General features: G+C 37.9%; 2 protein-coding genes and 1 long non-coding RNA gene across 3 annotated transcripts in view; 2 read left to right on the top strand and 1 right to left on the bottom strand.

Annotated features, from left to right (window-relative positions):
• The first annotated feature begins 184 nt into the window (after positions 1 to 184).
• LOC110831403 (uncharacterized) lies at positions 185 to 8870 on the top strand. Its single transcript, XM_022067352.2, has 4 exons — positions 185 to 215; positions 1816 to 3681; positions 5999 to 6126; positions 7402 to 8870. The coding sequence occupies exons 1-4, from the start codon at positions 185 to 187 to the stop codon at positions 7525 to 7527; spliced, it is 2151 nt and encodes a 716-aa protein (XP_021923044.1). The 3' UTR covers positions 7528 to 8870.
• A 2761-nt stretch (positions 8871 to 11631) lies between these two features.
• LOC110831406 (uncharacterized) lies at positions 11632 to 13648 on the bottom strand. Its single transcript, XR_002543581.2, has 3 exons — positions 13528 to 13648; positions 13100 to 13230; positions 11632 to 12596 (listed from the first exon to the last, which is right to left on the bottom strand). It is a non-coding gene; the product is annotated as an uncharacterized LOC110831406 (long non-coding RNA).
• Positions 13649 to 15047: 1399 nt separating this feature from the next.
• The window catches only part of LOC110831388 (midasin), a 293633-nt gene continuing 291363 nt past the window's right edge, over positions 15048 to 17317 (top strand). Inside the window, exon 1 of the mRNA XM_087347454.1 lies at positions 15048 to 15310. Within this exon, the coding sequence (XP_087203580.1) occupies positions 15209 to 15310 (102 nt within the window). The 5' untranslated portion in view covers positions 15048 to 15208. The remainder of the gene's footprint in view (positions 15311 to 17317) is intronic.

Below are 17317 nucleotides of genomic sequence, written 5' to 3'. Positions count from 1 at the left end.
GGTAAGACGCAAACGCTCCGTTCCAACAGAATGAGAATTCTCAAGTCAGACCCAACATTACAGTAGGAAGTCCTTAACCCAGTTTTCACTTTGGTTGGTGCGGATGATGGCAGATAATCTATTAAGCAGAAGGAGTTCCTAAGGAGGATTCACAGTTGCAAGTGTGATCTCCTACAGTGCAGACATGAAACCTGTTATCGTTCTCACATTATCATGTAAGTAACCCGGGGTACCACCTGGACTTCTGCTAGATTACGAACAAGATAGTCGATCAGCTGGCATTATTATTAATTCTCCGGTATTTGAATACACGGACACAAGTTCAAATGTTATGGCTTACGTACGACTCATATTACCTGTGATTTAGCAAAGATAATTGATTTCAATAAAAGAATTGAAAGTAACTTTCATTTCGCCGCCCCAGACAGGAAGTGCTCAGTTGATTTCAACTTCATTAGTGAAATCGACGTAGTAATTCCAACTTTGTCTCAATCGTTTCACACATTTGAACATTTAATCCTGATACCCTCTCTACGATCTGGTGGCCTGAGGTCCTTGGGGTCGAAGCTTGATTTTGGGTTAGTTCAATTTTTGCTACGAATAAATTGTGGGTTTCGATTCTTTTGAGACTCAGGGTGACGGCTGGGGGAATCTGGACGCTTCGATGAATTGCTTGGAGACTGGGTCCTGAGTTTTAGGTATCCTGGTTTTATAAGAAACAACGCAGATAATTACAAGGTTAGATTACATTAGTAATTCCTCAAGATATTTAAAATGCCTTTGAATTTTGATACTTGTGAATGGCCTTGAAGAATAGAAGACGAAAATGTCACTTTCAAAGTACAGCGTTGCCCCGAATTTGACGGAAGTTTAAGAAAAATCTAGTGTTGAGCATCTTTCAAAGTTATCAAGATTAATTTAGTGACGATAATCTCTAGATGTTCAGTATTTAAATATAAAGAAGGCATTTGTATTAAAGCAGTTTTCACTGCCAGCATAAACGATGATGACTCGTTGTCCTATGCAAACGAACGCAAGCAGATCTGCATTCTTACCATCACCCCAGGCGTGACCTCTTGTGTTACTTGGTCCGTGTAGATGACGGGGCGCGTAATATTACGGTTCCATTAAGAGTCTCGGACATTTCCAGAAGTTATATTACCCGCAAGGAAATATGACGGTGGTAGCTCGTGAAATTTAAATGACAAGATGTATATTTGTTTAAATCTTGTCAGTCTAATCACAATAAAATTCCTATTAAATATTAAAATATTACTATAATTAACATTTAAATATTTAAAATATATTAAAATGATGTTCTCTATCGAAATGTTCGATTTACATTAGAACATTTCGATAGAGAACATCATTTTAATATATTTTAAATATTTAAATGTTAATTATGGTAATATTTTAATATTTAATAGGAATTTTATTGTGATTAGACTGACAAGATTTAAACAAATATTAAATTTATCACAATATGACGCAACTTTATCATCTCATGACAAGATGTGTAAACCAAGTTTCATGAAGATTTATAAATTGGTTGAGATATTATTAGAGGGGGGTCAGAGACAGACGGATATTAACAATACTATCTACCTTACGTCAATATAATGAATATAATCACAGTTTAACATAATTTAAAAGATCAGTTCCGATTTTGTTTTTGATTGACAATCGCTGTTAACGTAAAGATGTCCGAAATTTGTAGAAAGTTTTACCTCGCTCCTGATTTACACTCAATTTTGAGTACTTAGTAAACTCAATTAAGAACCTGGAAACTGATGAAGTAAATTATTCTCATTCCAGGGTGGCTTTGGGCGACTTTATCAGCAGCTGTAGAAAATGAGGCTGCACTGTCTGAAGTAGACGCTAGGAGACGTCTTAGACGGAAGTACAGACGCCCTCATATAGAGCGCGTGTGGATCATGTACCCAGTCGAGAACAACAACGACCTAAGGAGTCGACCAAATGAAAATTTTTCTGATTCAATTCGATCTTTCGGTGTGGCCATACGTGATCCTGAGAGCTTCATTCGGTACCTCAGACAGGAAGAGAGGGAACGATTAGGAAAGGAAAGCTTGGAATCTTCCAACCACGTACTTCCAAAATCGAAATTTGTACAAATGCATATATTATCACAGTCAGATTCAAAAGAAGAGGTTCCTGTTTTGAACATGGTTGTTGAACAGGATGACAAAATGAATACGAACTCCTTCATGGACTTCATGCAAAAATTATACGTCCTTCCAGCATACAACACAAGGCCATCATTGTCTAAAGATTCTTCTGCTTTGGAGTTACAGGAAGAGCGAAGGAAAATATTGGTACCACAGCAGACGTTTGAAGAAAACGATGAAGTTCAGAACTACGAACAAAACACAAACAGTCTTCACAAGCAGCCACTGAACCAAAGAAAATTTAATAACGATTCGGAAATAGAAGTTGTTCCAAGCGACCCAGAGGTTGGACTTGAACGCCGGCAGAAAGAACAACTTCGAAGGAAGGAGAATTTGAATCGGGGAGAGCGACTTTACCATCAAAGGGTTGAAACTTCTGAGCCGATATTAATCGTCCGCAAATTTGGTCAGAGAAACTCAGACTTGTCGAGACCTTCAACACCTGAGTTTAACAATTCTAAATACCATGAAATATTAATGACTCCTTCGAGAGATATTTTACCACCCCCAGCCTCTACCTTCAGAAATTCCAGTCTCACCCAGAATACTCTAACTTTTACAGAGGCGTCTGATCTCGAACCACAAAATATAAGTTCTTTACCCGTAAGAAATCAGCCATCGACTTACAATCTCACTCGTCCTGTTTTATCCGTTCCGTCCACTGAACCTTTCGCCTTTCCTCTTCGAGTTTACAGTAAAATCAGTCCAAACAATAAGGACATTTCTCTTATATCTGTAGATACGTCTCGGGGGTCTTACGACATTAATACGGATACCGATATATCGCATGTCCATATCGATATACCTCGAATATACAAGGCTGTATCTCGCCCACGTGCTGATGTCACCACCCCTTCATCTGATACCTCACAAACCACTGAGTTCAATGAAATTTATCTTGCCCACTTCGCTGTACCTCGACAGTATACGAGTCGCAGTTTACCACAAGCTTCCTTCCGGTCAGCAAAGAACCGATCCCATCTTGAGGGCTCTTCAGGACTTACAACGGTCTCGCATCGATCTTTTCATTCAGTTGACAATTCCCGACAGTCTGCTGACAATTCTCCTCTGTCTACTGACATTGTTCCTCCATTACTGACATTGTCTCACGAAAAAATGTTCGTGAGATATAATTCTACCTATAACAGTTATCAAAATGAAACGTTGAGTGGTTCTGGCGATGTTAAACGAGAGTCTAACAGTGGATCAAGCCATCGACAGTCTGCCGATCCAGTCGCCAGAACTACCAAGAACGATTATCCGTCATTAACATTGAAAACTGAGCAGAATGATTCTGGGGGAGACAAGGATTACAATCTGTCCACCAAGGCTGGCGACCGGAAGAACTTAAGACGAAAATCTGTTCAACCACCAATAAACAATCACATACATCAGGAGGATAAGTACAACGAGGTACAGCTGACAGTTGCTGAAACAGCTTATTATAAGAGAAGACAATTGGCCAGGAAGCCGTTCAGGATTCTGGAAACTACTAGTGAGTACACACAGTAGAGAGATGTTCTGTGCCTGATTTATATTTTAATTAGGACATATTGCCCTTGGGAGCCGGGATAGCTCAGTCAATATAGTGGCTGACTACGGACAGGACGACCGGGGTTCGATCCCCGGCAGGCACAGGTGACTTTTCCTCCAGGCCGGCTCTGGGGCCCACCCAGTCTCTTATCCAGTGGGTACCGGGGTCCTTTCCCGGGGGTAAAGCCAGCCGGGGCGTGACGCTGACCACTCATCCCATCTAGTGCCGAGGTTAAGAATGAATAGGAGCTATCCTCGTCTCCCCTCCCAAGCGTCTACATGGCGTGTAGTGGGACAGATTTAATTTTTTTTGTATTCTTTTGTCTTAAGTAGAATTTAAGTGAAATTTATTTTTGTCTTACGTAGAAAGGACGTCGGTTGACGAGCAAAGGATTCCACTTTCTTAGAGTTTCTTTGAACTCGGGGGTGAACTAGTTCAGAATTTATTACGAATACATAAGGGACTTTGAGGAGTCACTCTAAATTCTTGACCAAAAAAAACCCCCATTCAGTTAATGTGGTGTTTATTAACCGATGTTTTCGCGACATTTTATTTTCATGCGTGTTTATAAACCCATAACAGTTGTTGTCAAAGTTTGGAAAGAACACAAAGATATAGAAATTTGCCGACTTTTCAGAGGTACTTGCCGCCTCCATCATCAGGACGCAACATCTCAGAAGACATCTACATTTTAATTATTCTTGTCAGTTCGTCGTAGACTGATGAAAACCAGTGTTTAATGTGGAAGTTTTGAGTGACCGAATATTAATACAAATAATTTGTCATATTGTACTCCTGAACATTTACATGATTTGATGTGTAATCTGGAACAGAGTTCACTAAAGAAATATGGCGGTCGTCCGACGTCCTAGCACTGCGTATCAGAAAGATCTGGTTGCGTCTTTATAATTTATTTTTAGTGTTACGTCGCTTTGAAGAGCCTAATAACTAACAATTTTCCTGTTATTGTTCATATTTATTGTTGTTTTGAAAACGTATAGTTCTCGGTGCTGAGGTCCTCGTTAATTCTTATGAACAAGGACTATTTAGGTCTACGTACGTGTATATGAAATTTTAATTGCAGGAAGTCATAAAAATCTGTCGTAATGGGAAGAGAATTTGTGTTATAACTTCGTATAAAGACACAGAAAACCTTCAGTGACATCGTTCCTTGTTATGAAATACGTAATATGTTTGTCATGAGGCCTAATTTCACACTTCCTCTATAAGAGGAAAATGATGCTGATTGCTTGGTTATACGCCAGGGAAACTTTCTCTTATAGTACCATTCCGCCATAGCCACGGTGGTCTAGCGGTTAGAACGCTGGCCTTGTAATCCTGGGGGGTCTCGGGTTCGATTTCCGGCGGTGCCCGAATTTATAACTTGTGTTGGGCAAGGCCGTGGTCTTGGCAACACGGAGTTTTCCTCCGGGGGCTTCCCCGGTTTCTCCGTGGCATCCCATTCACACACAGAAGAAGGCAATGGCAAACCACTTCTGGATCATCTGCCAAGAACGTATATGAACAGGTCCCAGTCCGAGGAAAGGATGGAATGATCCTGTTCATATGGACCTGTCGTCAGACAGAACACTAAATAAAGTAAATAAACCATTCCGCCGTCACAGCGGCCGCGTGGTCACTGGGACCGTCGGTTCGAATCCCACTCAAGCCATGGAATGTTTTTCTGTGTTCTGTTGTCCTGTGTACAGGTAGAGGCCTTACGATGAGCCGATCCCTCATCCAAGGAGTCCTACCGAATGTCTTAACAGATCAAAGCCAACGAAAAGGTTGGTGACCTGTAAAGGGTACCGGAAAATGTACAATGTTAAACCGGAAAAAGAAGAAGAATATATAAGGAAGTAATGTGTGTGTTGCTGCTGAAGTAACTGAAAAATTGATCAGATATTTAAATTTGATTATTGAAGCCTTCTCAGTGTCACCCAAATTCTACGTAATAATCCCTTACGATGGCTTGTTGAAGGGAAGTTCCATTCAGCAGAGAGATTGAAAATCTTATTCGTGATGTGTGTATGGATACTAGAAAGTGGGGTCGGATATAATGGATCTGATTCAACTTTCTTGGGATTAATTTTAATTATTGGTTCTTGTAATCCTCGGGGTCCTGTTTTAATGAAGAACTTACTCGTATTTATCAGCTTAGTCAGCATTCATATGAAGACACTGCATAATGGAATTAGGGAAATTCAGCTGTACTACCAGTTCGACTCTCGTTACTAAACACTCAGTATAATTACATTGAAATTGTACATTCTTTCAGAGGAAACTGGTTCTATCCCAGGTGAACCTGGTAAGGATTATCCTATCTACAATTGGCCGCCAAAGACAAATTTTGCTTGCGCCAAAGGTCGTGGTGGATACTTTGCAGACGTCAGTACACGGTGTCAAGTAAGTTGCAGTCTTTTCATAGTGTATGTTTATTTCTCAAATAAATATTGCATTAATAATAATTTAATTTAAATTAAAAGTAAATTTCTTACTTGTCTTCTGTTCTTATTTTTATTTTGTGTTATCCCAGTTATTGAGCTTATCCATAAAACCGTATTTACATATTTATTATTTTTCGTAATTAACATTTTAATTCAGGCTTTCTCCAAACTTCACACGAGGTGCGATCGGAAAGTTTCCAGACTGTGTCAATAGACGGCGAACCGGATGTAGTACGAGCTTCTGCCGCTAGGGGGTGCGGCCTACATTCATAGTGAATCAGTGTGCCAGCCGGCATCATCGAATTAGCATTTGTCTCTTAGTTACGGGCGTTTTGGTAGTGCATTACACCGACCCTCCTGCGATTTCGGAATGGCGTGTGCATCAAATTTTGCCAAAGACTCGCCAAAACGGCTACGGAAACCTATGAAATGCATTGGGGAGTCCGCAATGGGTCGTGCACAAACTTTTGTGTGGCATTCACGTTTTAAAAATGGCCGAACCTCTGCCGATGATGACGAGCGTTCTGGACGACCATCTTCGAGCACAACGCCCGAAAATGTTACGAAGATCGACGTCGTACCATCAACGACTTGTGCGACATTGTTGGGATAGGCTATGGGACCTGTCAGCTGATTCTAAAGGAAGAACTCCACATGCGACGCATCCTGTCTGAGGACCAGAAGCAGAATCGACTTCTCGTTTGTCAGGAGCTCAAAGATCTTCCAAGAACCGACCCCAACTTCCTTTCTAAGCTCCGTGTGACTTCTTCCTCTTCCCAAAGATGAAAATTCAGCTAAAGGGAAGGAGATTTGAGACGATAGAAGAGATTCAGGCAGAATCGCAGATGGTGCTTGACAGGCTGACAAAGAAAGATTTCCAGGGATGCTTCCAGGCTTGGCAGCGGCGCTGGGATCGTTGTATTCACTCCCAGGGGAACTACTTCGAGGGTGATGGATGAATTTAATACCTGAGATAAGTGTACGGGTTTTTATACGCGCAGTCTTGAAACTTTCCGATCGCACCTCGTACTATATTCACTCGCAAACTTAAGATCAATTATTTCCCTTATTTTATTTATATCTTTGCAGTGGGAATGTTTCCTAGCAACAAAAATCATGATAAAGAGAATTCTGACCATTTATATCCCTGAAAGTGTCCGATAAATTTCATGTGAATTTTCTATATTTCACTGTAGTCTACGTGAACTGGTAATATTATTGTTTATGCTTTCAGGTGTTCTTTGTGTGTTCTGATGATGGTCATGGAGAGCCTATGTTGTGCCCAAATGGGACACTCTTTAACCAAGCCTTCCTGGTATGTGACTGGTGGTTTAACGTGGCCTGCGGTGGTTTTCCCTGACAAACACGCGTGACACCACATATTAATATTGCAACTTAAAAGCCACGGACATCTAACACAGCAGGTCCGCAGAATGCTGTATATCAGGGTTCTCAACCTTTTCCAGACCTAGAGTTTCCTCAGGATTCCATTTGATTGTTCATCAATAAGACACATCGTAAATCTTGACTCGAAATTTTTCAATAAGCTGAATATTTGCTCACAAAATTGATGTTACCAAATGCAGGCTATTAATAGGACATATTTTAAGATATTAGAGACTTTTTCTTCATACAGGTTAACACTGTAGGCTGTAAAAATGAACTTGAACCAAACAAAACATAACAGAGTAAAACAGGTTGTGTAGTCGTGTTGTATAAGGACGTGTTATGTTGGTTGCTGTCACTCTGTGGACAGGAACCAATACTTTAAACAGCATTCGAAAAATAACATTCCATATGAAAAAAAGTAAGGCGAGTGTTGTACCGTGAAACACTGGCATATTTTTATATCCATTACTCTCTAAATCCCGTTCTCATTCACATTTCTTATAGATGCTTTCTTGTGTTCAAATGTTGAAAGGGTATATTTGAGTTTTGATTTCTCAAACCTGGAGAAAAACTTTTAACTTTCTACTAAATGTTTTTTTGTCGAACTCAAATTCTGGGGAAAGAGAAAATTCAATTATGGTCTAGTAAACATTATTATTTTTAGTACTGTGTAAGTAAAATGAATGTAACCTAAATATTATAATCACCATTTAAAAAGGTGACATGTTCTTGTATCTTAGAATAAGCTCTTACGTAAGAAAAAGTCTAGAAAATTATAAAAGTCTTTTTCTTGAGTTTTATTATACTAATACAGATTACTAGGTAACGCCTGCAAACAGTTTGTAACAGTGCGTAACTATGGACGAAGAAGTTGAGGGAGGGACTGCGACACTGAATTGGAAAATAGATGTTAAAAAATGTGGAAACAGAAAACATTAAAAACATATATTAACTACAGCTTAAAAATCTGGATACTTAAATCTATAAATAATTTGCAAAAATGAAATAAAAATACGGATATTTAACAAGTATTTTATTTTATTTTATTTAAGAACATACATTATTTAATCTTTTAAAGATTTACTAAGGACAGAAAAGATTTTATGTAAAATTTTACAAAGTATATATCATTTTTTTTTTAAAAAAATATTCAAACGGATAGTAATAACCCAGTGTTTACTATTTTTAAGATTTAGCTACAAGTGATTTAATGGTTTATACAATGTCATTATTGTATTATTCCTTTTTCGTTAAACATTGTCTTTTACATCAGATTTTCTAAATAAATTTATAATTTTCGTCTAAACCAGACAACCCCCTGTTAATCCACCCCCAGATAATGACAGGGTAGCCGGGTGTAGAGCTTTCTGCTAACGTCGGAAATTATCGTAGGCCACATCGCGTGACATATTTTCGAACGTTACGCGATAAAGAGGGGTCAAGACCTCTGTCGACAATCACCAGAAAAGCTCAGGTGTTTTCCCACAAGTGCATCGGAGATCTCATCTAACTCATTCCGGGTGTGATTCATGCGCTCGGAGGTTGGAATTGTCTTCAGCCAACTACACCAAGGCATTAACCACACCCGATACGACCTAGATGAGATCTCCCGTTCACTGCTGAGACTACAGACGTCGGTGTTCTGACGAGGAGTGGACTTTACTCGATCACACGACGTCCACGTGCAGCCGAAGACAAGACAGGATGAAGAATTTCAGCGGCCACGTAGGCCTTCCTTAGACTCTCCGAGCTGCCGATGGGTCCCCCGTAGACAGATCTTGAGTACGATAAGGGACCCATCTTTCTGTGTCCCAACATATGGCAGTAACTCTCTCAGTTTCTTCCGCGCGGATTTTATCTATCTGATGAATGATGTGACCTCGGAATTTATTCTTGAGCTGGACTAGGAAGTATTCGTGCTGTACTATCAGGGATGATATTGTCGGTGATGCTGGAATTTGTGGAACTCTGCGATGATTCACGAGTAGTCCTGTAACACAGAGTGAGATCACAGAGATAAAGGAGAATATTACCACTTTAAATTTAGAATTTTTCTCATCGTAAAATATAAAAAATCGTAATTTCTTTCCGTGTCTTAGCAAAATATTTTCGGAATTCAAAAACGTCTACTTACCATCATAAATATTTGAAGTAATATGCAATTGTACTTACTTTTTTCGGTACGAATTTCCTAACAACCGTCCGATATAGAAAATTATTCTTGGCAGTATCATAATTGTAAACAGCAGTACGACGTCGAAGATATTTACTTGTAATGAGAAGTATATTTCCATCTGAAAGATTAAAACAAGTGATTGTATGGCTCGTAACGACAGAATAATTCTCTACACTTAATATATGCATCATATCTTCAGCTGCGAAGTTGGATGCAATCATAATTTTGCAGATGAATGACTCAAAACACAATTTTAGTCAGAAATATGGCTGACAGGGTTTGGAAAATCAAACGTAGACTTTGTGAAAAAATTAAAAATTAATATTAAATTGTATTATATTATATTATTCAAGATTGTCTGTTATCAGTTACTTACCTATATATACTCCATAAATAAAATTTAAGTCTCCACTTACCTCCTGAAGATTATATTTGCAGTGAGTTATTCGTGTATCGCTCAGAAGTCCTCACTTCAGCTGTGTTTGAGCTCAAGTGTTTCTATCTTAGACGTTTCCTTGGTTTCACTAGTAAACAAGCTTCAACAATGCGTAACAATGTTCGAATAGGCAATGGGACTGCGACAACGGAATAAAAACCCGATGTTCTAACAATGAGGAATTTAATAGAGTAAACAAATACCAGACCGTCTTTAAACACTGTCTTTTGCTATAAAATTAAATTTTGTGTTAAACATAAAGGATATAATTATTTTTAAATATAAAGAAAATGGATTACGTTAGAGTAGTTTATCTGTAAAGGGTTACTTATTTTTACGTAAATACGTCTATAAGGAAGGGTCATTCTTCAAAAAAAGGGGAACGAAAAAGTGTAACCTGATTACTTAGGAAATGTCGTGTTTACTCGGCATTGTTGTTACCTAGGAAACGTTACATTACATTACATTCAGCTACCACAGACCGATCTTAAGCGTAACTAATTCAAGTTAAATAAGCAAAGTCTTAATCAAACTTTACTCAATTGTAAAGCATGTATAAAGGAAATATTTAGAATAAAGCCAATATATAAACTTCCTTTCCGTATAGACGTATTTACGTCTAATTCTCCGGAACCGTGGTTCAACTTTCAACTTCTTTCACTAGATGGCAGTAAGTAGCGTGATGTGTCACCCTGACATCTGTAACTGATTTTGAAACTAAGTGCAAGTTGTTGTTGGCCATTGATTTTAATTGTAGAAACATGACGGAATGAAACAATGGATTAGCATTTGTAATCTTTTTGACGTAAATACGTCTATACGGAAGGGTCATTTCGCAAAAAAGCGCCATGAAAATGTGTTTATCTGTTTATCAACAAATAAACAATGGTTATCTAGGAAACGTCTTCTGTTTACTTGGCATTGTTACCTATAAAACATTACATTTCATTACATTACTTTACATTACATTACCTTACGTTCATCTACCACAGACCCATTTTAAGCGTAACTAATTCAAATTGAATAAGCAAAGTCTTATTCAAAATTATCTCAATTGTAAAGCATGTATAAAGGAAATATTTAGAATAAAACCAAGGACGTATGCATTTCATAATACTCGTGTATGAGTTTAATTAACACTGGCTGTAATACAAAATATGCGAGGCTTCCCAATGGTGTTCATTACGTTAACCAAGACATATATAATATGCAGAGAGTTCAAGAAACGTTGCTACGTGTGTTTTGGTAGTTTTCGTTCAGTCATCCTCTCGAGCTCTGTTCATCTCAACTGCTTCTATCGTAGGCGTTTACTTGGTAACGCCAGCAAACAGTTTGTAACAACGTACGAACGGACAATGGGACTGCGACAATGAATTGAAAACTAGATTTTAAAAACACATAACAGCTAACATTTCTGGGTACTGAAGTCTATGAATAATGTGCAAAAATGAAAGAAAAATACGGAAATTTAACAAGTATTTTATTTTATTAAAACATACATTATTGTTGCTGCTTGTCTCAACAGATGGCAGTTACTCTCTCGGTCAACCAACCAACCAAAACGCAAACTAAGGACGGAGTCCTGCGCATGCGCAGGACTCCGTCCCTGCCTAGGCAGTCTCGGCTGGCCTTGGGTGACCTCTGACAGCCCTCGTTCGGCACGAGTGCCTACCTAGTTGCCGGACTAAGGGGTTCCCCACACCAGCTAACCTCGAGTCAATTCTCTCAATCAGTGCTCTGACGTGATCGGCAAAGAGCGGGATCTCCAAATCCTCCTGTTACTAACGTACCAAGGCGCGTTAGTCGCAAAGCGAAGACACTTGGATTGAAACACTTGTAGCTTCCGGACCTGGCAGCTGACCTCCAGATCGGGCATGCGTAATCCATCATGGATCGGCTGCACTGCTCTGGGCTGTTGGATGCGTCTTCTAGTCTAAACTAAGAGAACCGCGGTGCTCTTCGAGACGTTGATAACACTCCTCCAGGCCCTGAGCCAGAGGTCCAGTCTACAGATGTAGGCCTCCAGATAACTGACGAGAAGCGTTGGGCTACTAGAGCCGTGTCATCCGCGTACTGCGGTAACTCGACGTGGCGGGACGTTGAGGTTATGTCATTGAGGTATACCGTTGGGGCCCGGAGCCTTACCAACCTTGAGTCGCTTGATGGCCTGAAGGACCTCCGAGGGACTGGTTAATTTCGGTCGTCCACCGGCTGAAAATGGACCTCAAGGTTGTAGGCCAGGGCGGCTTCTCGGAGTCCGAGAGAGAACTCTCTAGGTTTCTTCTGCGTGGATTATATTTGTTTCTACTGATGCGTGGTGTGGCGCTGATGGTCGTGTGGACACTGTTCATGAACTACTATCATGATGAAATTGTGGCTGATATCTGTGTAGATATATCTGGGATCCACTCGTGTATTACGGGTAATCCTGTAACACAGAGGAGGTCACAGAGATAAAGGAGATTATTGTACGCGTGTGATGGCGGGATCTCTCAGCCAGTTTCACTACGGACGCATTGAAACTGATAGTTTTAAAGTAATTACCCGAAATGTTTTCAAAATACAAAAATCTAATATTGAAATTACAGTCAATTTCATTTAAGTTTAAGATTAATTTCATATAGACGAATTTAGATGGGATATTTTTCAGCTGTATTTGACATTCAGTCGTATAGTCTTAAGAGGTGGACCGACGTTTCGGAGTTGCGTGCTCAATCCAGATTATAGATACGCAACCTGGCCATTATTTTAATCCCCTAAAGGCGGTCCTCATTTTACGTATAGAATTTTATAACTCTTTAAATTTAGACGTTTTCATATCGTGAAATATAAAGAATCGTAATTTTTTTCGTCTCTTAGCAAAATATTTTCGGAATTCAAAACGTCTATTTACCATCATAAATGTTTGAAGCAATATACAAGTGTACTTACGTTTTTCGAAATAAATTTCTTAACAACCAACAGATAAAGAAAATCGTAAACAGCAGTTGGATTGAATCAGTTACATCGTAGGTGTGGACGATTTCGTAGGTATTAGCACTAAGTGCGAAGTTATTTTCCATCTGAAAGATTAAAACAAGTGATTGTATGGCTCATAACGACAGAATAATTCTCTACACTTAATATATGCATCATATATTTAGCTGCGAAGTTGGATGCAATCATAATTTTGCAGATGAATGACTCAAAACATAATTTTAGTCAGAAATATGGCTGACAGGGTTTGGAAAATCAAACGTAGACTTTGTGAAAAAATTAAAATTAATATTAAATTGTATTATATTATATTATTCAAGATTGTCTGTTATCAGTTACTTACCTATATATACTCCATAAATAAAATTTAAGTCTTCACTTACCTCCTGAAGATTTATATTTCCAGTGAGTTATTCGTGTATCGCTCAGACGTCCTCACTTCAGCTGTGTTTGAGCTCAAGTGTTTCTATCTTAGACGTTTCCTTGGTTTCACTAGTAAACAAGCTTCAACAATGCGTAACAATGTTCGAATAGGCAATGGGACTGCGACAACGGAATAAAAACCCGATGTTCTAACAATGAGGAATTTAATAGAGTAAACAAATACCAGACCGTCTTTAAACACTGTCTTTTGTTATAAAATTAAATTTTGTGTTAAACATAAAGGATATAATTATTTTTAAATATAAAGAAAATGGATATTGATGAAAACGTAATGAAGGAATTAGGTTAGAGTAGTTTATCTGTAAAGGGTTACGTATTTCTTTACTAGATGGCAGTATGAAGTGTACTGTATCCGCCTGTCATCTGTAATGTGTTTTGAAACTAAGTACAAGTTGTTGTTGGCCAATGATTTTAATGGTAGAAACATTCTAGAATGAAACAATGTATATGCATTTGTAATGTTTTTCTTTTTCAAGGATGTTTGCATTTCATAATACTTGTGTATGTGTTTAATTAACACTGGCTGTAATACAAAATATGCGAGGCTTCCCAATGGTGCTCATTACGTTAACCTAGACATATATAATATGCAGAAAGTTAAAAAGAGATAGAATATACCACTGTTTAATACAAAATAATCCATAATAACAACACATAAGGAAAATAATAGAGCTCTCCAAACCCAAAGAAAAAAAGTAACAACAAAAATTTGTTCCAAGGTACAACACTCTCCCTTAATACTCTACTGATCATGTTGTGCAATGTGTATTCTAACATGTACATTATAGGAAGGCCTGATTGGATGTGACTAGCATTCTACAGCTACCTGAGCGCGTGCTCCTCAACTAAAGCTCATGATTCTGACGTCACAGGTCTATTATAAGACACGAACGATCTCATACCAAGCGAAAGAAATGGGCGTACTTTATTGATCATAAAATGTGCATACAAACAACTTTTTACACTATGTAGGAAACTAATGTCAAACGCGTTTCGACCTCAAGAGGTCATCAACAGTGGCACAAAAACAAGTTAATTCATATAATATAAACAAAAAAAAATCATGGGTTTAGCAGAGCATAAGGGTAAGTTCTTTACAAAACCATATTTTGTAACACTTCACTGGCTGTTTGTTGCACGGGAGTTGGTGTATTGTAGCTGTTGGTCCACTGGTCTGATGGCCGTTGCTGGTCTACGGTGAACCGTGGTTGTGCCGTCTGTTGTTTGTATGCACAATTTATATTCCAATTATATTCAAATACACTACACGGTATGCAAGATTTAAGGACTTTATTGAATTATTGGCTGAAACTAACGTAGCAGTAGGTAATATTACACGTATCACAAATTGCAAACACACTGCCGGTCGTGTTATTATAGCAATGACAATGATAGATGGCAGCACATATGTTTCCAATGAATGGCGTCGAGGTTACAGTGTTTCATAATCATGTACATGGTGAGCACCGGGTCTAGCACGTGTTGCTCAGGAAGGTTTCGTACGTCATGGATGCAACCATAAACATGGTTGTAGCATGGTTCTAGCGGTTTTTGTTTGAAATTGTATTCTTTTAGTTTGTGCTCATTTTGTCGAAGCGTGATATAATAATAGAGTGAAGCATGGATACTACGTTGGAATCTACATTTATGGATTGTCTGCGAGAGCTGTGCGGTCATAATGATGTATTCCGCACAAAATTTGGGAAATACTTGTCTCTTAAGGTTAGAAAAGCTTGTTGAATATTGTAGTTGCATACTAGTAGCTGGTGTTTGAGTGCAGCAGAAGACAGCAGAATTTATTTATATTTTATAGATCCTTTCAAAGTCAAGGCTGTAAATCGTGTAACACGAATAGAATACTTTTTACCAGATCGTTACAGCAATTACATCCATGTTTTAAGTATACTTTACATATCAAAGTAACTTGATACATATTTAAAGGACGCAAGTTTTCTGCTGTGAGAACTGAATAAATTCCCGGGTACTGATCAAAGCAGGAGGCGAAACGTTACGTTCTATATGGGGAGGAATTATGTGCTCTCAGTTTCAGGAGTTTGTTTTAGTCCTGTATTCAAGTTTATGATTATACTGATGGATTTTTAAAAGTATTTATTATTTTACTAATAATTCCAAAGGTTGGGTTCAAAACCGGGACCTTGTATGGTAATGTCTAGGTCAGGTTTGGTCCACTAATCCTAAATATAGGAAATTAAAATAAAATCTGTGTAATTATAACTAGTCACCTGAAGATGGAAGTAGAGCCAACTTCCAAACATTTTGTATAATCTCAGACAAGGACACTGTTTAACGTAATATTAATATAATGATTCAACCACTTTAACAGACTTTCTGAGGAACACCCTTTCAGTAACAATCTGCCTTCTTAATTGCTGATATTATACTCTGATGTGTATTGAAACTTGTCCCCAAGTGACTATTATAATTTTCTTTTCCTGGTTCTATTCCTTTGGTCTTCTTTATTCCTGCTACATCTTATTTATACTTAAATTCTTTGCTACCAATTTCAAGGAATCTGCCAGATGGAGACGCGTAACATTTCAAGTTTAAAGTCTTATATCCTTTTCCATTTATAACGTGATGCTAAAGAAACTGTTCTAGTATGATTCACTAATATTTTGTAGCATGATTAATTTGATGAGAGTTTATTAGGCTCCCAGCCAAAACCTGCAAGTTTGAAGACCACTAATTGCTGGCTGTTCACAGCTACTTATTTATTCTGTTTTCAGCTACCTTCCATATCTAGATGCTATATCCTCCATCTGCAACCTGAGAATGGCCCATGTGAAATTTTTCCTCACAGTTCTAGTACATAATATTTATGTGACATAGCCATATGGAAATGAAACAAAAGCCAGTGCTTGCAGTCTGCTGTAGTAGAGGAGTTTATTCATTTATTCCAAAAGAGACTGCATCATCTGGTCATTATTTCATTGACATGTTGAATTTCTTAATTACAGTTCATTGCTAAATTGTAAGAACAGTTGGGTAATGGTACAGAATATGATGTGGATCTTATTAAGCTAAATTATGGGATTAAAAATATATTAAAATTAGCCGTCAATCACAATATAATTAAAAGATTAAAATATCATTTTACGTTCCCTATCGAGTACTCGATTTACATGTGGAACATACACAACATGTTTCGGCTATATATAGCCATCATCTGGTGTTATGTATATAAACTTTTCACTGAATTACTGATTTTACTGATTTTTAATGATTTTTCTTATGATGTTCTTGTCCTTTATATTGTTTCTTCATTCATTGTAGTATCACAGGTTAGAACATCATAAGAAAAATCATTAAAAATCAGTAAAATCAGTAATTCAGTGAAAAGTTTATATACATAACACCAGATGATGGCTATATATAGCCGAAACATGTTGTGTATGTTCCACATGTAAATCGAGTACTCGATAGGGAACGTAAAATGATATTTTAATCTTTTAATTATATTGTGATTGACGGCTAATTTTAATATATTTTTAATACTATATAAATCACAATATGACGCATCTACAATATCTTATAAATTATGGGAACTAACTTAACAACATGACTATAGATCAAACTAAGCTAAATCTGACAGGAAGAATCACCGTGTGGCCAAAATCAATATGGATTTTATCATGATTGGGTCCATGCAGTATTTTGTACTTGAAAAGCAAATGTTTCTTGAAGTAGATGTAGGATTACAGAATGTGG

Source organism: Zootermopsis nevadensis, unplaced genomic scaffold, assembly GCF_977971745.1.
Source record: "Zootermopsis nevadensis isolate Lab colony 2312 unplaced genomic scaffold, Znev_1.0 Znev_ptg000011l, whole genome shotgun sequence".
In the NCBI taxonomy this organism is placed as follows: Eukaryota; Metazoa; Arthropoda; class Insecta; order Blattodea; family Termopsidae; genus Zootermopsis; species Zootermopsis nevadensis.
The sequence above is the reverse complement of the archived record's forward strand: the minus strand, read 5'-3'. Positions and strand labels throughout refer to the sequence as shown.

Excerpts from the sequence above, each read along its gene's own strand:
- LOC110831403 (XM_022067352.2), top strand. The coding sequence starts at position 185 with ATGAAACCTGTTATCGTTCTCACATTATCAT. Across the intron at positions 3,682-5,998 it reads CAGGATTCTGGAAACTACTA|AGGAAACTGGTTCTATCCCA; the intron begins GTGAGTACACAC and ends ACATTCTTTCAG. Across the intron at positions 6,127-7,401 it reads ACGTCAGTACACGGTGTCAA|GTGTTCTTTGTGTGTTCTGA; the intron begins GTAAGTTGCAGT and ends TTATGCTTTCAG.